Here is a 22481-nt window from a genome sequence, read left to right as displayed (position 1 = left end):
GGGTATGATGTACATGTCACTGAATTTCCAATGAAAAGGTATGATGTACATGTCACTGAATTTCCAATAAAAGGGTATAATGTACATGTCACTGAATTTCCAATAAAAGGGTATGATTTACATGCCACTGAATTTCCAATGAAAGGGTATGATGTACATGTCACTGAATTTCCAATAAAAGGGTATGATTTACATGTCACTGAATTTCCAATGAAAGGGTTTGATGTACATGTCACTGAATTTCCAATAAAAGGGTATGATTTACATGCCACTGAATTTCCAATGAAAGGGTATGATGTACTTAAAGAAAGAAACAAATCTGTTTGATCTTGATTATGCTGCCAGCAGATCAAACACTGCCAGAACTGACTGAGCCATTAGCCACTTGAATTTGCATATTTTTCAAGCATTTCTGTATGACCATCTATAACCACTGAATGTTGCTTACTTCATTCATAGTCATCAACATCTTTATCAATAAATTAAGTCCAGAAAAACTGTTACAGTTGCTTTAAACTATTTCAGTAATCACATTACTGGAGGACAGAAAAGAACACAAGGTTCTATTGAGATGTCACTTATTTCCACTGAATATGCTAGCTCTATACAGAAGCAAACAAAAAGCTGATTTTTTTTTGGCATCCTGTGAGCTAGGTGTCAGTACAATCGTCAATGGTCTACCTCATTTCCCAGGGGGATAAGTTTTACATATATTTCTGAAAACACTTTACTCACATTATTCACTCTAAGGTCAAAAACAGTTTATAAATGCATGTGAGAGAGAGGAATTTGAAAAATTATAGGAAAATCATAATTTAATGGCAAAGTACAAGACCTGTACTGAGAAAAATCTTCTCTAAAGATCACAAAAGGTTAGTTTTAGTTTGAGACCGTTTTCTCTGTCAGCCAATCGAAAATACCTTGTCAAAAGTAAAGACCTTCATTACAAACATTTTTATATCTCGAGGCTAGGAATACATTTACCTGTAGCTCCAAATGTTGCTTTAGGAACCTTCTGATTACAGCACTTGGAGCAAAAGTTGTTACCACAGTGACGACAGTAATGCTGTAAATAGAAAGAATATTGAATAAATAACAGAAGCATTAATGATCTAATCATCTACAACACACAACTGACAAATATTCAGACTCCACCCATCTAACACCACCTGTCAGTCAATTATTGTTTATTCAAATTGATAATAGGCCATGAGCCAGTCTTGTCAAACACAAGATATAATCCATTATATAACAGTTCCACACAACATATGATCATTACAAAATAGTCCCACACAAAACATGATCAATTAAATAACAGTCCCAGGAAACACATGATCCATGCATAACAATCCCACACAATGCATGATCCATTAAACAAGTCCCACACAAATATGATCAATTACATATTAACAGTCCCACACAACATATGATTCATTACATAATAACAGTCCCACACAACATACATGTATATAGAGGATCTCAAATGGGTAATGATTTAATAGTGAATTTAAATTCAATATTAAATCATTTCCCAATTGAGATTCTTTTTATCACATCGTTTTTATTTGAGTGGAAATTATTTAGATAGAAAGAAGAATGAATAATTTCATTCATTCTGACAGACAGTGCACCTTTCATTTATTGTGCATGAAATACAGTCCCAAACAAAGTTGAACTGGTAAAACTAGCTTGTACTTTTTTACAAACTCTAAATCAAAGAAAAAGCTTCCATCCAAATAAACAGAACATTTTATAATATAATCATTTTTCAAAACAGAATGATCAATGCAATGGGATGCAACCTTGTTTGATATGGAACACAGTAGGCCTAGAATATGTTTACCTCAAAATGTCACTTTCAGAACTAAACATTGCATTGCGATTTTCATGTGAAAAAGGATTACTGGATGCAGAAATTCCTTTATTTACTGTAATGCATTTGTGACCGGTTATTTGTAGTATTTAATTTGGAACAACAGACTATACAGATGATGTAAACACATTTCTTTTTGAGTCGGATTTGCATCACAAAATATTACTGTGTAAATACGCTGTGGTTGGATAAAGTTCTGTCAGTTGGGGAACCCATTTATGTCCACATTCTTCTGTGAACAGAGGTAAGTTTATTTGCTTTTGTAAGTTAACATTTAAACCACACTGTATATAGGGTGGATTCTATATATATGGTATAAAAGAAATACTGCACCTCTCCCACAACCCACCACCCATCATTAAATACCCTTAGTTTACCATTTCTTGTTATTCTTGTAGTTCAGTTTTACACCTTTTTCTTATGATGATATTGTTATACATGACATAACAAATTCAGACAGCCAAGATAATTTTTCATCAATTTCCTTTCACAGGTCGAGTTGAAAAATGGTCGCCAAAATGTTCATTCAAAACATACCAGAAGGTAGGGTTTAAAATGTTTTCCCATGATTGCAGCCAATCAGTGAATATAATACTGCACAATAATTTTATGGACTAATCAGAATCACATAAAATGACATGTTCACATGTTATAATGTCAAAAATATTAAACTGCAAACACTACAGACAAAGTGTACCAACTATGTGTTAAGATCAATTACATAACTGTCTCACACAACATATGATCCATTACATACAAGTCCCACACAGTACATGATCCAGTAAAAGTCCCACACAGTACATGATCCAGTATATAACAGTCCTCACTTTGCCTAACAGAATGGCTGTTACCCTAATAGTTTGACACCTGGATAAATTTTGCATTATGTGACACCTATAAATTCTGTGTTTAAATAATTTCATTATTTTCATCCAAAATGTCTTAAATGTTCACAATCAGTTGAAAATTTATCTATGTTATGCTGTTACATACTCATAGTTATATCAGTTCCAATTAACATACACAGCATCAGTTTAAGCATATCAGATTTATCAAATTCTTTGATGTTGAAATTATTACACTGAAAAACTCTTAAATTAAAAAGATTTAATAGGAAAAATTAATTATTCTTTTAATAAAAAGTATCAGACCGTAAGAAAAATTAGTCACATATAAAAGAAAATTACCATTTTAAATCCTTTCAAATTTCCATATTTTTTCCTTTGATTGTGATATTATATCTAATGGGGGAAAAAAAACTCTGACTCACCAAAGGAACTTGAAAACAAAATACTAGGACATAAGAAATTAACTAGCCAAAACGATCCTCATGCCATATTTGGTGTGGCCCATGATATACAGATGGGGACATCACAAATTTGAATTGGATGAAATGGTACCACAGGCAAGCAACATATCTGGCATCCCACACTTGAAAAACAATATAGCAAACTCCATGAAATGTGCCCTCCCCCCCACCATGGTCTGTGTACAGATTAGTATGTAGGAAAGTACAAGTCACTCAAGCTGACAAATTATGTTAGAGTAACCAAATTGTTTATATGGCTGAGTTATTATCCTTGAGATATGTCCACATACCAAACTATGTGTATTAATGAAACTGGGTACAAGATACTAAGGGTCTAATGAATGTAAAGCTGAAAATACAAAAGTCATTTAAGCATGAAAATTAGGTTACAGTGATCTTGTTATGGTATGGTATAGTACTCACCTTGAATTGTATCTACATACCAGTTTTCATGTGTGAGTGAAGTAGAACTGATTCAAGATATTGGGTGTTTAACAAAAAAGACAGTTAACAATATACAAGTCAGTCAAGCATGACAATATAGTCACACTGACCTAGTTTCACTTATGGACAAAAGTACTCTTCTTGAGATGCATCTAAATAATAATTTATTAGTGCAGCTTAAATAGTAAAGGATATTGACAGTGTAATTAACAGATAGTTGAAAATAAACGAGCAATCAACATCTGAAAATTGTATCACATTGACCTAGTTTTGGTATGGCAGAGTTATTCATGCTGAATTGCATACAATTACCAATTTTCATAACTGTAGATTGAAAAATATATAAGTAGACAGAATTTTACCACTTAATTTCAAACAGCTCTTGAGTTTCAGAAAGAAACTGATAGAGTAATGGAAAACTTCAGTAAAATTTGACTCATGACGTTGATCTTGGAAATAGGACCCCCAGTGTGGTTCATGAGACACGTTACAATGATAAATAAGTATACCATGTTTCATCCATAAAGCTTAAAAGGTGAGATATCTATGCAACTGAATGGAACATATGTTTGCGAACTTGTAACACTAACCATAGACCTTGACTTTGATGGCAGGACCTGCTTACCCCCAACCCAAGTGGTATTTAACCCTTTACCTCACGCAAGCGTCTTTCGACGCCTCTACTCTATTTGCATGGAAGCGCCTTTTTACGCCTCTACTCCATTCGCATGGAAGAGCCTTTTGACGCCTGCTGTAAACATCAGCCATTTTAAGCTGGTTTTCGTAGCACCACCTTTGGGGAAAACCACCTATTAGATACTACATTCATTTCTGCGAATGACAATTACGTCAGATCACATGGTCACTGTTTATGCTCTGGTCGATATCTGCTATTTAAAGTAAATGGGTCATAATCTCTACTCTCCAAAATGAAGGTCGTGGATTTCATTCAGTACTTACAAAGTTTTCACGATTAGAATCACAACTATGAAAGATACAATAACTTAGGTAAAGGCTCTGATATTGATGTAGGCAGCAATTAGTTTTTATAAATTATCAAATTCAGATGACAAAGCAGACGAAAAACTTGTAAATTTCAAGTATTATAAATGGCAGCTACGGTTGGTCATGGGGCCTCACTGACATGAAGGTGAACGAGTTTTCTCAAGATTTTAAAGCACATAAAATACTCTTCCATGAAAAATAATTACAAAGCTATAACAATCGGACTTTACTCTTAAATTTTTCCACACATAATAGATGTATACCAAAAATGTAAAATGGTTAAAATTGCTGTTAAACGTAACATACACTACACTGCTTAACAGTTAACAGGCAGGCCTATGTGTATGGAGTCGAATAGGTAACAGGTGTTCTATTTATAGTGCACTGCACTTTGTAACTATGCTCTATGAGGTAAAGGGATAATACATCTTCAAATGATGATGCAAAGTTATACCAAGTTTCAGCCCTTAATCTCAAAGAGTTCTACAGTTTTAGGTTTATGGTTTTCATTTTGTTGGGTTTAACATCATCTTTCAGCATATGATAGGTGACCAGTATATTTGACAAGGGAAGAATCCCTGGAAACTACAGATGATGTGAATCAATCTCCTGCACCTCTTGACCTGATACAGCTCTACAGGATACATTGGAAACTGTGAGTAAATACTGTAAATATTTTGCTGCCATGACTAAAAGTTATACAAATTAGATACCATCATGTGCCATGAGTTACAAAAACATACAGATATGCTATTATCATGTGATAATGTATACATGCACATCATATTTCACTGTTTACTCTCAGATGCCATGCAAGTTTTAGAGCAGAAATAATGTGAGGAAAAAGTTAAGATATTGAGCCATGACCTTAACCATGAAGACAGCTCCAACAATATGTTATTTGAAACACCCCTCCATGATGAAGCAAAAACATAACGTGTTTCATCTTTTAATCTAATGTTAAACAGCACAAGATAAAGCTTGATGAAAACATAATATATTGACTTTGACCTTGAAGATAGTACACAACATCTATTTATGATGCACATGTAGACCTAGCTTGTACACAACATCTATTTATCATGCACATGTAGACCTAGCTTGTACACAACATCAATTTATCATGCACATGTAGACCTAGCTTGTAAACAACATTTATGATGCACATGTAGACCTAGCTTGTACACAATATCTATTTATCATGCACATGTAGACCTAGCTTGTACACAACATCTATTTATGATGCACATGTAGACCTAGCTTGTACACAACATTTATGATGCACATGTAGACCTAGCTTGTACACAACATTTATGATGCACATGTAGACCTAGCTTGTACACAATATCTATTTATGATGCACATGTAGACCTAGCTTGTACACAACATCTATTTATGATGCACATGTAGACCTAGCTTGTACACAACATTTATGATGCACATGTAGACCTAGCTTGTACACAACATCTATTTATGATGCACATGTAGACCTAGCTTGTACACAACATCTATTTATCATGCACATGTAGACCTAGCTTGTACACAACATCTATTTATCATGCACATGTAGACCTAGCTTGTACACAACATTTATGATGCACATGTAGACCTAGCTTGTACACAATATCTATTTATCATGCACATGTAGATCTAGCTTGTACACAACATCTATTTATGATACACATGTAGACCTAGCTTGTACACAACATTTATGATGCACATGTAGACCTAGCTTGTACACAATATCTATTTATCATGCACATGTAGACCTAGCTTGTACACAACATTTATTTATGATGCACATGTAGACCTAGCTTGTACACAACATCTATTTATCATGCACATGTAGACCTAGCTTGTACACAACATCTATTTATCATGCACATGTAGACCTAGCTTCATGCCTTAATTTCAAGAAGATTTAAAGTTATGTAATAGAAGGAAAAGTATAAAATGCTGAGTTGTGACCTTGACCCAATGTAGTGTGCAATACATTTACTGTTGATGTATCACAAGTTTCATCCCTAAATCTCAAATGACTTTAAAGTAAAATCAAAGTATACACAAATGTATGATGGCTGGATGGACAAATGTTGATACAAAGCCACCACCCCAAATATTACTACTCACCCGTTTCTTCAATATTGAGGAGAAGGACACTTTGCAGTCAAAACAGGATTCTTAAAACCAAAAAAAAAAGAGAAAATATTTTGAAAATAATTTTTCATACATTGATCTGCATAGGGTTGTGCAACAGGAAAGTCAGAAAACTAAGACTAGTACCTGTTAGAATAGTCCCTAATGGATCGAGAGTTTATTTCCAAGCAAGATTCTTTTCTCTCAAAATTGTGCATGTGGACAAAAGACTGATACATACATTATTTTAGGCAGCCAGTTCACTCATTATTGATAAACAGTGACTGTTCCCTTGACTGCTGAATGCCTGTGGTATCAATAAATCCAGAAAAAATGGTACAAACAAGAAAATGGTCAGGTTAGGACAAGTCACTCAATAAACAAGAAAATGGTCAGGTTAGGACAAGTCACTCAATAAACAAGAAAATGGTCAGGTTAGGACAAGTCACTCAATAAACAAGAAAATGGTCAGGTTAGGACAAGTCACTCAATAAACAAGATAATGGTCAGGTTAGGACAAGTCACTCAATAAACAAGAGGTTTAAGTGCATCTTTGAGTGCTCACCTGACTGGCATCTTCCTAAATGTATATCATTACAATGACTGCACCAATCATGCACTGTATCTTAGTGTAGTGACTAAGAAAATATACAAATCAGGTGTAGCTTAGTGTAGTCCCTTAGAAATTGTGTGTGCGATTTGCATTTTTAACATAGCTTTAATACTGAGCTCCTAGTGAGGCAGCTGTAAGTACCATTTTTATAAGTCTTTGGTATGACTCAGCCCAGGTTCAAACCTGTGACCTACCACATCCGAGGTGGACGTTCTAACCACTACGCCACCAGAGTGGTGGTGCTCTAACAAAATTAAACCAATCAGGTGTTACTGTACCTTAGTGAAATCCCTAAGAAATAAATTGTTATCTGATTTTTCCTGGAGATCTGCTAACCATTAAAATGAATCTTACTTGCAATTGTGTGTGTGTGTGTGTTTGTGTGAGAGAGAGAGAGAAAGAGAGAGAGAGAGAGAGAGAGAGATCTTGATTGTTTGCATCTGATGACAAAGCAAACTACAGTGATTTGGTCAATTATTGAAAGGTCAATTAAAACTTTCCATTTCATTTAATTATTTGTACATGTCTCAAAGGTCTTTATACATTTATAGAACTCTCAAAGGCCTGTATACATTTATAGAAATCTCAAAGGCCTTTATACATTTATAGAAATCTCAAAGGCCTGTATACATTTATAGAACTCTCAAAGGCCTGTATACATTTTTAGAAATCTCAATGGCCTTTATACATTTATAGAACTCTCAAAGGCTTTTATACATTTATAGAACTCCCAAAGGCCTTTATACATTTATAGAACTAAGGCCATTATACATTTCCAGAACTCTCAAATGCCTTTATATGATAATACTTTCTGTCAAATTTTGTCAAATTCTATTACAATATTTGATGTTGCATTGACATCATTTGTAAATCCCTAAAAAGGCTTTCATACCAGGATGTTTTCTTTGACATGTTGTTAACTTCTGTTCAAGTCTGGCTTTGAACAAGACATTTAAATGTTTTCTATTTTTAGCAATGGCAACCATAATGGAATGCAGATCAACACCACTTATATCAAACTGAAGGGTCTTCATGCCAAGATGCTCTCTGCCAAATCTTAATGAAACTGGACCAGTCCGTTTCAAGAAAAACATTGAAAAAAAATTGTTAATGGAGAGCAGAAGATCCACTCTGATGCTGACCTGCCAACCCTGAGTCCGTCTCAGTAAGGCAGTTGATTTTTTTCCATAAGACTGACTAGTTTTCAGTAAGGTGTAACAAAATATCAATAACTTCTATCGTAAAGCTAGAAAACGTAATTAAAAGTTTGACGAATCAACGATAAACATTATGTTTAACTGAAAAGTTTGTGAAGTACATGTAGACTTTATTTACCACTAGTACAGTTGCACAAACTCTAGATCCAAACCCTATGCAGCTCAATTGCTTTTTGTTATCTCTCAGCTTGACATAATTCTTGGAAATACTTTTCCATTTCACATAACGATGGCAATCATATCTCCCGCCATGAGACATACTCAAATTGGCATGAGATGTCCAATAAATGTAATTGTGTCCTTTCCAGCTTTTATTCACAAGAATCTGAATGCTCTTTTTTATTCTTCTGTGTTGATTAGTAACACTTTTCTAGAAGCTTATTTTCCCTTTCATCTTAGACATGCATCGCTTTTGGATGCCATTTTTAAAAATTCTATACTCATCAGCTTTGATCATACAGATGATTCGCATGAACAAATAGGTGCAGTTTAGAGCATCTTGGTGCTGCTGCAAAGTTAGTCTGGTTCACTGACTAATTTCACTAATTCTAAGATGAAACCCGTATCCAAATAAAACACAGATGAACCAATTATCCAGATTTTTCAGCAATGATCATTGTTCCATAGTTTTTACTAATATGCCATAAGTCTGTATTTTAAGGTTAATTTTCATATGACTTACAGCAAAATTGTAAGAGTTGGCAGGTCTGCTGATGTGGGAATATACCATGAGCTCATTCAAATTATTTTTAAAAAGTAAACATTAAACAAATATGGGAAAGATCTGAACAAGTTACTTTTCCATATAGTAAATTACTGAAATTAAACAAGAGTACCATGAGCAGCACATGACAGACCCACCCAACATTTAGTAGTTTTCTCTACAGATTACAATTATGTTGCACAAAACCATCTATCCTCTTTCATGACCTTCGATTTTTTGACACCAAAATCAATAGGCTTCTTCCATGACCTAAGTGCAAGCTATCAACAAAGTCTGGGCCTGGTCTGCGATGTAGGCTTAATGTTATTGTGAATGACATTGCTACTGACATAATGTCAGGCAGAACTAAAGTGATTTTACATTTTTATTCTTGCAATCATAGTTACCATGATCTTTGACTTTTTTTATTCCAAAACTGATATGGTTGTTCCTTGCTCAAAGCGTATACCATCCACAAAGTTTGGAAACAATATAAGATGGAGTGATCTTGATCTTTCACCTTTTGACCCCCAAATCAATCAAGTTCTTCTTTACCACAAGTACAAGCCTTTCTTGTTAACTTAGTGGTGGATTTATTATTCAGAAACCATTCCCCTTCTTTCAGTGAGTGACCTTGACCTTTTAGCTGTTGAGCCTAAAATCTACAGGTTTCTTCCTTGCCCCAAATGTAAGCCATCCACAAAATGTGGCTCTGGTCTGTGATGCAGAACTAAGTTATTATGTGGAAACCATTATTCTTTCTACATCACTGTGATGCAGAACTATGTTATTGTGTGGAAACCATTATTCTTTCTTTCAGTCCACAGTTATCTAGACCACTGACATTTTGACCAAAAAGTCATCCATGAAGTTTGGTGTCTGTAGCTGAAGTTATTGTACAGTGACCTTGGTCTTTGAGACTTTGACCCAAAAATCAATATGGTTTTTCCTTATCACAGGACATCCACAAAGTCTGGTAAATGTAAATGGTGGACAACTAGAATAACTGTGCACAAACTTTATTGGAAACTGACGGTTGTTTGACTGAAGCAGCAAAATTCAACAAATAATTTATTTCACAAGAATACAAAGTGAAAAATGTAAAAAGAACTTAGGGTATTGCAAATTAAATTTCAAATAATCCTAGAATTTCTAACAAAAGTCCTAATGATTAAAGTTCAGAATGAACTTTAGTGGTATTCCAAAATAAATCCAATGCTGGAAGTGCTGATGTACCTGTGAGGGCCTGTGCCACAGTTATGTGCTGACAGTCTTTTGTTAGAATACATCCTTATTTGAATTTCACTACAAGTCCATGTCTCTGTTTCCAAGAATGTCATTTCTGAGCATTTTATATTTTACAGAGAAAAATAACTTGAATGAAATAACCTGAATAAATAAATTCCAGCCCAAATGAAACACTGGACACAACAACAATACAACTGATTCTGCTCAGCTCTTAAAGCAGGAATGAATAATTTTTAATAAACAAGATTATGTAGTCCTCTACTTGACTCGAGTCACTTGTAGCATTTTCTAAAAAAAAACCAAATCAAACAACTATTACCTAATGGAAAATTTCATTCTGGAAGGTTCTAGATATTTACAAGATAAAATTTTAGTTATAATTAGAAGGTCTGTTACTAATATTATAATATAAAATGTGGTACACAACAAGTATACCCAGCATTTCTTGGGGAATTTCCAATGTTCCAGACTCAGATTGAGATAAACATGTTGTTTACAAAACCAAAATCCATGATTCAGGTTAAGTAGAAAATGAACTTGATTTTGGACATACAAGTATCCGTAGCATTTAATGAATAAAAACAGCTAACAAATGATGCACATAAAAAAAAATATATATATGTTTACAAAACCAAAATCCATGATTCAGGTTAAGTAGAAAATGAACTTGATTTTGGACATACAAGTATCCGTAGCATTTAATGAATAAAAACAGCTAACAAATGATGCACATAAAAAAAAAATATATATATATATATGCAACAGCATGAAAGTTACAACTGAAAAGGTTTGTTTCCTTGCTCTGGATAATTTATGATCATTAGTGATTTCCCATACTCAGAGCAAAAATATATTAAGAGTTCGAAATCTGCAGCAATATCACACTGCCTTGATCAGCGACTAATGTTGACCAAGTGATCTATAATGGTCATGTGATATGAGAAGACATGTACATGGGTGGTAATTCAATACAACTCTTTAAGACAACAACTTACCCATGTGAAGGACAAAACTGAAAATTGTAAAATATGTGGTGTGGTTTATTATTTCAAATGTAATGGTTGTGAGAAAGATAAAATTGGGGAAACAGGCATAGTGTGAGAAACCAGGATTAAGACAGTAGAGAGTCATCAATCATAAATTAACACTATGGCAATACTGGCATTCTGTCATCCTCAATTCCCCAACCAAACCAAAGTGTCATAGGACAATATATGGAAAAGGAAGGTGAAGGAAGCGATGAAAAAAGAACATCAGAGGACAACACTAAACAAGGATGAGGGGATTGAATTAACACCCATCTACACCAGTCTCCTCATATCGCATGACCAATATAGGTCACATGATCAACATTACTTGCTGATGAATTAGTGTGATATTGCTAAAAATTCTGAACTCTTAAGATATTTATGCATTGAGCAATGATCAGTATGAATGTCATTCAATTTTGTTCCCTATTTTTAACTGTCATTTCAAAACTTTAGTAGAAACAATGCTCTGACTATCATACTTTGTATCTGTCAGAACATCAATCTTAAATAAGTAAAATTTAAATGGAAAATGTCAGAACTTGCCATTTGCAAGTCGCTGTCGTCTTCTCTTCATTTCTATCAGCTTGGCAACCATCCCTGGCTTTGATATTTGAACTTTCATGTCACCATCACCTCCATCTATTATATCACTCTCCACCTGAATCAGAAGATTAAATGGCTGCAGTGTCAATGTATCATGCTATTATAAGGAAGAGGCCCAGGTGGAGATGATAAGTCTCACCTAGATGGCATTAGTCTTATGGTCAAATGAGTTATTAACTGAAGGAACAGAACCTCTCTCAAACAAAAATGAAACTTTAATCTCCAGAAACTGATTCACTCTAGTATGGGGAGTTTCATTTCATTGGATAGAGCCATGTCAAATAGTGAAAGACATTTCATGGAATGAAGTCCTTGAAAATAAGGCCTTGTCCTATAATTTCAGGAAACATTTTAAACCACTAAGATTTTTTCTTCATGAAACAATTGCTAAACCCTGGAGTTTTTGCATGTTAAATTCTGCCTCTGATGATCCTGATTTCCTGGCAATTTGGGTAAAGATACAGTGAGATACTTGTACATCAAGATACACAGATCCTTGAGAAACTTAATAGATATTCTCCATACATAAACAAAAGCTGCAATTTTCATGACAACAACAGTGGAAGCTTTACAGTGATATGAGGGTTCTTGCTCTCTTGCTTGGTCTGCACTCTGGATACACAAAGCACTGCTGTTTTCTCTGCAAATGGGACAGTCATGTGAGAGATTCCCACTACATCAAGAAAGATTGGTCACTACGACAGTTATTGGAGCCTGGGAGGAAAAGTATTCAGCATCTGCCACTTGTTGAATCAAGGAAGATTTTTATTACCACCCTTGCACATCAAGATTGGTCTGATGAAGAACTTTGTCATGGCCATGAACAAAACACAAGCAGCTTTCAAGAACCTCCATGGAAAATTTCCAAGGTTAAGTGAAGCTAAGATAAAGAAAGGTGTCTCTGCTAGTCCTCAGATTTGTGACTTTCTTTGAGATGATGCATTTGAGCAGGCACTGCATGGCAAGGAAGAGACAACATGGAAAGCCTTCCAGTTAGTGGCAACAAATTTTTTCAAAAGCAACAAGACAGACAAGGCAGACAACTACAGGGAGTTGGTGGAAAACCTCTTCAAGGCATATAAAAGCCTTGGTTGCAACATGTCACTTAAGATACATTTTCTGCACTCTCCTCTAGATTTTTCCCCACTAAACTGAGGAGCAGTGAGCAACGAGCACGGCGAGTGATTTCACCAGGATGTGGCAACAATGCAGAAATGCTATCAGGACAAATGGAGCCCATCAGTGCTTGCAAACTATTGCCAGACAGTGGCAAGAGATGCTCCATTTAATGAATGCAAGAGGCAAGCCAATAAGCGCCAAGTAGACACTGAATAAGGACTAAACTATGTACTTATACATAATAATTTTGTGCCTTTTGTTACATAACCCTTTTCCTGTTTTATAAAGTGTTACATAAACAGGACAGGTAAAATATTATCATGTAAAGCAACCATAAACACAAGAAAAGACCTAGGTTTACAAATTATGATTAAAACTCTACTATCTATACAATGTACAAAGACACAAAATGTAAAAACTTAAATATCTTGGAAACAGTAGCAATTCAGTTGTTTTAATTGTTATATTTGAATTTAGCACATATTTTATGCCTGAATAAAATACTTCCAACATGATGACAGCTCAATGACAAGACTTTGCTTGCATCCAACTACATCAACCATGATAGATTGTTGTATATTTCTACAATTGCTTTTGCTTAAATGTTTTGGTAAAATCTTGTGGAAATTTTACATATCGATAGCACTACTAAGTTTGTGCAGTACTGATGATCAAATCATACACCTCTCAGAAGTCATATGCTGATGCCAAAGCTGTATTTTAACGTTGAAAGCATCTCTCTCATGAATTCGTTTCATGGTAATCTTTGCTGCCTTCATTGTCTGCACTGTCCTCACTAGTCATTTCAATGTCTTTGTTGGATGGCATACCTGTCAATTCTCAAGTCAGGAGAAAAACAAAATCACAATTACTGGGTTTGTTCTATGCCTACCTCTTGATCTTGTAATATCTCCAGATTTTTGCAGAACTCCCAATTATTATATTAAGTCTGTCAAATTTCATTTCTTCAAATAAAATCCTATATAAATAGATATATCACGTGGAATCCACAGAAGCCATTTTTTTATCACCTGTGAATACTGTTGTAATGAATTAATTAATATCACACTATAAAGAAATTTTTCTTTAATAAATAGATAGTTTCTTTTAAACATTCATCTAATTTAACCCCATCAATAATACTAACATAAAAAATAAATTACAATTAACAATAAACCACAACAATATCATTGTCAGCAATTAGTTTCAATCCCAAGAATGATCACTGTGAATGCTGTACAATTTCTCTACAGGCAAAATAGCATCTCCATTCCCACCATAAAAACTTACAGGAATAAACAATTAGCATTACTGTACCATATATATAAATGTTTATTACCATCATTAAATTAAAAAGAAGGAACATACCTCACAGGATACGTTCCCCCCAAAAAACTAATTCTGATTCTGAATAAACATGCTATTTAGTAAAAACTCTTTAATACCTTACAGGTTGACAATAGCGAATTGTTGTTTTGTTGTTGTAGGATTTAACGCCATTCTTCAGCACACAATAGGTTATACATGGTGGCCAGTATTAATGGCGGAGGAAGAACCTAGGAAATCCCCGGAAAGAACCACCGACCCTTGAGAAGCAACTGGCAAGCTTTCTCACATACCCACATTGGCCAAATCCGAGACTCGAACCCACGCACACGAAGGTGAGATGGCAGTGATCTGTAATGGAGAGCGCTTTAAACCACTCGGCCACTCGGGGCCCCCCAATAGCGAATTAAGGTGGGATATAAAATGTAGGAAAAATAGTATGGTAGCTTGAAACTGCCGAGTTGAACTGTTAAAATGAATCCACACACACTTTAGGCACTGTAACAAAGTAGGGCATCATTTATGTGGTAATTAATTGCTAGTATTTACACACATGGTTTCTCTGAAGCAGTGCAGATGTTTTGTCACAAGCTCAGAAGACAGTCTATCAGACTAATATATTTCTTTTAAAGGTGCTATGGTGACTCAAAACTAAGGACTTCTGGCCAACCATTAAATCATTTTTATCATTAAAAAACAGACCTGCCAACCCTGACAAGTCCGTCTCAGTAAGGCAGTTGATTTTCTTCCGTAAGTTTGACCAGTTTTCAGTAAGGTCTAACAAAATATCATAAACTGCTATTGTAAAGCTGGAAAACATAATTATTAGTTTCTTATTTGGAATGAGCAGCAACGATAAACATTATGTTCAACTGAAAAGTTTGTAAAGTATGCATATATTTTATTTACCACTAGTACAGTGCACAAATTTTACTTTCAAACCCTATGCACCTCAATGGCTTGTTGCTGTCTCTCAACTTGATGTAATTCCTGGAAATTCTTTTTCCATTTCACATGAAGATGGCAATCATATTTCCTGCCACGAGTCATACTCAAATTGGCATGTGATGTCCAATAACATAATTGTGTCCCTTCAAGCTTTTATTCACAAGAATCTGAATATCCCTTTGCATTTTTCCTGTGATGATTATTAGCATTTTTCAAGAGGCTTATTTTCCCTTTCATCTTAAAGATGCATCACTTGCTGGATGCAATTTAAAAAAAATTTATATGATCATCAGTTTGATCATGCAGATGCTTCGCTTGAACAAATAGGTGCAGATTAAAGCATCTGATGTGCTACTGTAAAAATAGTCTGGTTCCCTGACCAATTTCACTACCTCTAATATGAAATCCAAATCAAACACGGATGAACAAATTTTCTGGATTTTTCAGCAATAATCATTTTCTGTAGTTTTTGCTTTTATGCCTAAGTTCATATTTTAAGGGTAATTTTCTCAAGACTTACGGCAAAATCGTAAGAGTTGGCAGGTCTGCAAAAATAAAGGTTCAGACTGTAATATACTTATCATGGAGGCAGATGCCCCGATTACTGACCAAACAAATGTGTGTGAATGTATGCTATACAAAAATATTGCAACAGAACCAATGGGTCACATGAACTCACAGATAACACTACTACTCACCCAAGCATACAAGCTATTTGAAGATAATCAACCACCTGACCTCACTCTCAAACTGAAACCAGTAGTGCCAGAACAAGCTCAACAAATAATGAAAAGCTTTGATACAAAGAAGTCTTAATATGCTGACACCATACCATCAAAACTGCTTAAATTATGCACACCAGTTTTATGCTAAAAAATTTGAAAACTTTTTAATTCTTATACTAACAAAGGGCATTTCCTGATTGTCTCAAAGAAGCACAAATAACCCAGTGTACAAACAAATATGATCCTACGGATAAGGGTATGGATGTGAAACAATTCTATTGAAACTGTATGCAAACAAACCTTCAGAAATTCCTAACTATTATTTTCGGACAATGCGCAAAAAGAAACCAATATATAGCAAACCATGAAATACAATGTGAAACTCCTTGGAGTAGATACTGATTGTCAACTAAATTTGAGCAAGATATGCCAAAAAGCAGTAACACCATTAAATATCTTGCAATGTCCCAACCACTATTTGTCCACCAATACTAAGCTACTAATCTATAAAATTGCTTTATTAGGTCAAAGTTCAACTACTGCTGCCTTAAAACTGAAAAAAAAGTAAAGGGCACTAAAACCGTTCTTTGATTAATTTACTAACATGCATAATTCTCTGCCAAGAAATGCAAACCATCCTACTCTTCACATTTGCAGATTGCGACATATGGCAACTGAAGTATACAACATACTTTACGAAAAACACCTAATATCTAGAGTAATCTGGTCTGACACTCACAAAAACTGCAAATGCAATCTAAAAACACAAAATCTGGAAAGAGTACCATGAGCAATGACCACAAGGTATGGTAAGCTCTCTTTCAGATCTGATGTTTCCCCAAGTCTGGAACTGCCCACCCAATAAACTACGAACTCTGACTCCAAAGAATTCAACAGGATGATTCAGACATGGTGTAGCCTGCACAGCAAATGTCTGCTATGTCTACCTTTTTAGCGGCCAAGAAACATCAGCTATCGGATTACCTTCTTCACTGAGACAAATTTCAATCCTGCAACCATATTTTAAGAAAAATACCTTTTACTTTAATTTTAAGCACCCTCATTTTTCAGTAAGCCAATGAACACCTTTAACTGCATGCAATGAACACCTTCAACTGCATGCAATAAACACCTTCAACTGCATGCAATGAACATCTTTAACTGCATGCAATGAACACCTTCAACTGCATGCAATGAACACCTTCAACTGCATGCAATGAACACCTTCAACTGCATGCAATGAACATCTTTAACTGCATGCAATGAACATCTTTAACTGCATGCAATGAACACCTTCAACTGCATGCAATGAACCCCTTTAACTGCATGCAATGAACCCCTTTAACTGCATGCAATGAACCCCTTTAACTGCATGCAATGAACACCTTCAACTGCATGCAATGAACACCTTCAACTGCATGCAATGAACACCTTCAACTGCATGCAATGAACACCTTCAACTGCATGCAATGAACACCTTCAACTGCATGCAATGAACACCTTCAACTGCATGCAATGAACACCTTCAACTGCATGCAATGAACACCTTCAACTGCATGCAATGAACACCTTCAACTGCATGCAATGAACACCTTCAACTGCATGCAATGAACATCTTTAACTGCATGCAATGAACACCTTCAACTGCATGCAATGAACATCTTTAACTGCATGCAATGAACATCTTTAACTGCATGCAATGAACACCTTCAACTGCATGCAATGAACACCTTCAACTGCATGCAATGAACACCTTCAACTGCATGCAATGAACACCTTCAACTGCATGCAATGAACACCTTCAACTGCATGCAATGAACACCTTCAACTGCATGCAATGAACATCTTTAACTGCATGCAATGAACACCTTCAACTGCATGCAATGAACACCTTCAACTGCATGCAATGAACACCTTCAACTGCATGCAATGAACATCTTTAACTGCATGCAATTTACTACTGTCATGTCTTTTAATCAGCTGTAATCACTGACAATGTGCATGATTTTAAACAACCATCATACCGGTATTCCATATTTAAATTATTAAGTGTATTCATCTCTGTGATGTGTTTGTTCATACAAAAAAGAACTGTGCATCTGCATGTTGGTTACTACTGTGTTGTACTTCAATTTTGACACTGCACTCTACTGTGATAGTGTTTTTAATCTGCAGCACTATTGTCTTTTGCTTAATGTTGCATTGTCTTTTGATCTGCTGTTACAGTTGGTGTTGTAATGTCTACATGTATAGTATAACACAGTAAATGTGTACTATCTGTATCTGCCTGTTGAATAATTATTATGTCATATTGTTATGTCATACAGTGTTTTATGTTTTTAACTCAGAATGAAGTAAACTGAGGCACATTAGCCTGCAATTTTTCTACTTACATCAGAGAAATCATCTTTATCAGCAGCATCTGGTTTTTCTTTTATTTCATCACTTTTGTAGTTCTCTTCCTGTGAAGAAAGATAATTCACATACACAGACAAAAATCAATGTAACTTAATAATAATAATAATAATAATAATAATAATAATAATCATACATAAGTCTTCCCTGAGGCCATACTGAATACTGCATGTCAAACTACTAACTGTAAACTGTGTGGCCTTCAGCCAATCTCAAAGGATTGAGTAAGCATGTGATAGAATTGAAAGTTTTAGTATCACGATGATTTATCTAAGGCATGACTAAGATCCATCAAACAGCCATCTTATCAAAAGAGAGGCTTAGGTTCTGGCTTTTGACTGTAAATTATTGAGCTAGTGTTATCAAAGCCAACTTTACAGGTAATGGCCAGGTTAAGTAACTGTAAACTTAACTTCATGATTCATATGTCATACTGCCAAAAGAATACATGTGAACTTCAAATAAAAATGTTAATTTTTACAATCCTTGTATTTTAAGTGCTTTGGAAAAAAAATGTTTGAATGAATGAATATAATATTTTAACAAGAACAAGGAATGAAGGGCAAATATATGTATAATAATTATATGCAATTTTGATTCATCAGCTGAATTTCGCCATGAAAACTGGCCCTTCCATTCATACCTGTTGTGAGTGACCACCTGTCTGGAGTGCCCACTTTGTTGGCTGAAAGAGTAGTCTCTCAAGGTATGTTTTCTGTTCAAATCTGAATGCCCTCTACACTATAATGCTTTCTTTAAAACTCGTCATTATCTTTTGAACAGTTGTTTACAAGAAGTCATTTAAACATTTATTTTTAGTAACAGTAGTCATATTGGATGGCAGATCAGCATCACCATCTTCATGCCATGATACAGTCTCTAAATTTCAGTCCAATTTTACAAAGTTTGGGTTTTGGTTTTTAGTGTTTTAGGGCACAGAACACAAGTAGGTTATTTAATGCTGAGACAATTGGAGCAAAGTACCTTGACCAAGGACATACCACAGTATTTCCGTCTATGTTATGTAGCTTAACACAGTCTGGTCTGATGGTGGGATTTGAACCTGTACCTTTCTAGTCTCGAGTCAGGCACACTAAGCACTTTTGGAGAAGTAATTTTAATTCTGTTTCATATTAAGTAATTGTGGGCATATTTGTTTAATTTGTATAAAGCTAAACTATCTTTATGCCTGGATGCATTCTGTCAAGTTTCTTTAAATTCTATTTAGTAGTTTTGAAGAAGTCATTTAAAGGGTTTTCAAGTTTGGTAATTGTGGCGATATTACTGAAGTTGGATCTGCATCACTGATATAAACTTGATAAGTCTTCCTGCCAGGATGATTTCTGTCAAGCTTGATCATATTTAGTTCAGCACTGGTATTTGTTTTCAGTAACAGAGGCCAAAAGAGTGGGCCTGAAATCAGGCAATTTGAAAAAAGTTAAAAACACAAACATGTCCAAAATCCTCATTTCTTTACTCTAGTTATGCAATATTTTAAGTTTACCTTGTCCAAAAGAGTGTATTCAACAAATTTACAGATGGTTTTCACATCTGACATAAACTGAATAGTACTGAAAGCCCTTTATGCCAAGATTCAATCTAAATTAACTTAAAGTCCTTTATGCCAAGATTCAATTCGAATTAACTGAAAGCCCTTTATGCCAAGATTCAATTCGAATTAACTTAAAGTCCTTTATGCCAAGATTCAATTTGAATTAACTGAAAGTCCTTAATGCCAAGATGCAATTAAAATTAACTGAAAGTCCTTAATGCCAAGATGCAATTAAAATTAACTGAAAGCCCTTTATGCCAAGATGCAATTAAAATTAACTGAAAGTCCTTAATGCCAAGATGTGATTAAAATTAACTTAAAGTCCTTTATGTCAAGATTCGATTCGAATTAACTGAAAGTCCTTAATGCCAAGATGCAATTAAAATTAACTGAAAGCCCTTTATGCCAAGATGCAATTCAAATTAACTGAAAGTCCTTTATGCCAAGATTCAATTCAAATTAACTGAAAGCCCTTTATGCCAAGATGCAATTAAAATTAACTGAAAGCCCTTAATGCCAAGATGCAATTAAAATTAACTGAAAGTTCTTTATGTCAAGATCCTCTCTTCAAAATCTGGTCAAGATTGTTCTAGTTTTTTGAGAAGTTTTAAATAATAATAGGCAGATGCAGGTGATTTGACAAGAGATGTTTTATTTTATCAATAATATTCAACCATGTGATTTAAAAACAGAAGCTGATGGAGACTAACAGTCTGCCTAAAATACACATCTAACAACACCAGACAAAAACTGAGGGGCCAGCTTACAATACAAGCCTTGCAACATAAGATGAAGATGAGGGGTCATCTTTAAAAAAAGCTTAACTGTTCTTTTGGCAATTTGAGTTTTCTTCCCCAATTCAATATATAAAATACAGCCATTATGAAGCAATTTTGTATATAACAGATTTAGGAACTCTTTCAGTTTGAACAAAAAATAGTTTGTTTTTTAACCTCTGGACTCTGATCACTCAGGAAGTACACAGTATCAAAACAACACTGGACTTGCATCAACCAACATCCAATCATATTAAATCTATCACAGGTTCACTCAAGCAACATCCAATCAGATCAAATCTATCACATGTTCACTGGGAATGCTGTGACTATTGCAGATAGAGTTTGAGCACCTAATATCGAAACAGTACCATTACCTATTTATAAGAGGGACTTGTAGCGGCAACAGCTGATCACCGATGCCAAATTAAATGTTTCCAATACAAAAGCTTGAATATCAATGAAAGCTTAATTTAAACTTATATAATGCAATTCTTGGGACTGGATCCATAAACTTCAAAATGTTTTGGATCCATCCATGCCTGTGGTAGGGAAAACAGACTTTACTGCCTGTGATTAATTTTCTAGACAGCATTTGAAAATGGCTGCTACGATATACTGTAGTCTTTTTGTAAACCTGATAATGGACTTGCAACAGTCTATTTTTCTCTACTTATATGGAAGATCACAACTATGTAGTTATATAATGCTAGTTCTGTTTCATCTCCTACATACATTCTATTCTGTCTTCCCTTTTTCACCTCATTTATAATTTTTGCGCTCTGCATCATTGCAATACTGCTGTGTAACTGTAGTATTATTGGCCTATGGCCTACATTACGAATAAACTATTGACATTGTCATTGCTATGCAACTGTAGCATTATTGGCCGGTGGCCCATATTACCAATAAACTATTGACATTGTCATTGCTATGCAACTGTAGGATTATTGGCCTATGGCCTACATTACCAATAAACTATTGACATTGTCATTGCTATGCAACTGTAGCATTATTGGCCGGTGGTCCATATTACCAATAAACTACTGACATTGTCATTGCTATGCAACTGTAGGATTATTGGCCTATGGCCTACATTACCAATAAACTATTGACATTATCATTACTATGCAACTGTGGGATTATTGGCCTATGGTCTACATTACCAATAAACGATTGACACTGTCATTGCTATGCAACTGTAGGATTATTGGCCTATGGCCTACATTACCAATAAACTATTGACATTGTCATTGCTATGCAACTGTAGGATTATTGGCCTATGGCCTACATAACCAATAAACTATTGACATTGTCATTGCTATGCAACTGTAGCATTATTGACCTGTGGCCCATATTACCAATAAACTACTGACATTGTCATGATGAATGTTATTTCTTCATACCATTGCAAGCAATAACAATGTCAAAAGAAAAG

The 22481-nt window shown here is 34.8% G+C and overlaps 1 protein-coding gene across 2 annotated transcripts in view; it reads right to left on the bottom strand.

The window, feature by feature from the left end:
* LOC149794832 (protrudin-like) overlaps nucleotides 1-22481 on the bottom strand; it is a 96647-nt gene that overhangs the window by 13340 nt on the left and 60826 nt on the right. For both annotated transcript variants that reach the window (XM_089964490.1, XM_089964491.1), the window contains exons 8-11: nucleotides 18694-18762; nucleotides 12123-12237; nucleotides 6762-6811; nucleotides 985-1066 (exon numbers count right to left, since the gene is read on the bottom strand). In XM_089964490.1, the coding sequence (XP_089820616.1) occupies nucleotides 985-1066; nucleotides 6762-6811; nucleotides 12123-12237; nucleotides 18694-18762 (316 nt within the window). The remainder of the gene's footprint in view (nucleotides 1-984; nucleotides 1067-6761; nucleotides 6812-12122; nucleotides 12238-18693; nucleotides 18763-22481) is intronic.

Source organism: Sinohyriopsis cumingii, chromosome 7 (assembly GCF_028554795.1).
Source record: "Sinohyriopsis cumingii isolate HCF-2022 chromosome 7, ASM2855479v2, whole genome shotgun sequence".
Taxonomy (NCBI): domain Eukaryota; kingdom Metazoa; phylum Mollusca; class Bivalvia; order Unionida; family Unionidae; genus Sinohyriopsis; species Sinohyriopsis cumingii.
Note: the sequence above shows the minus strand (reverse complement) of the source record. Positions and strands in the feature narration are given on the sequence as shown.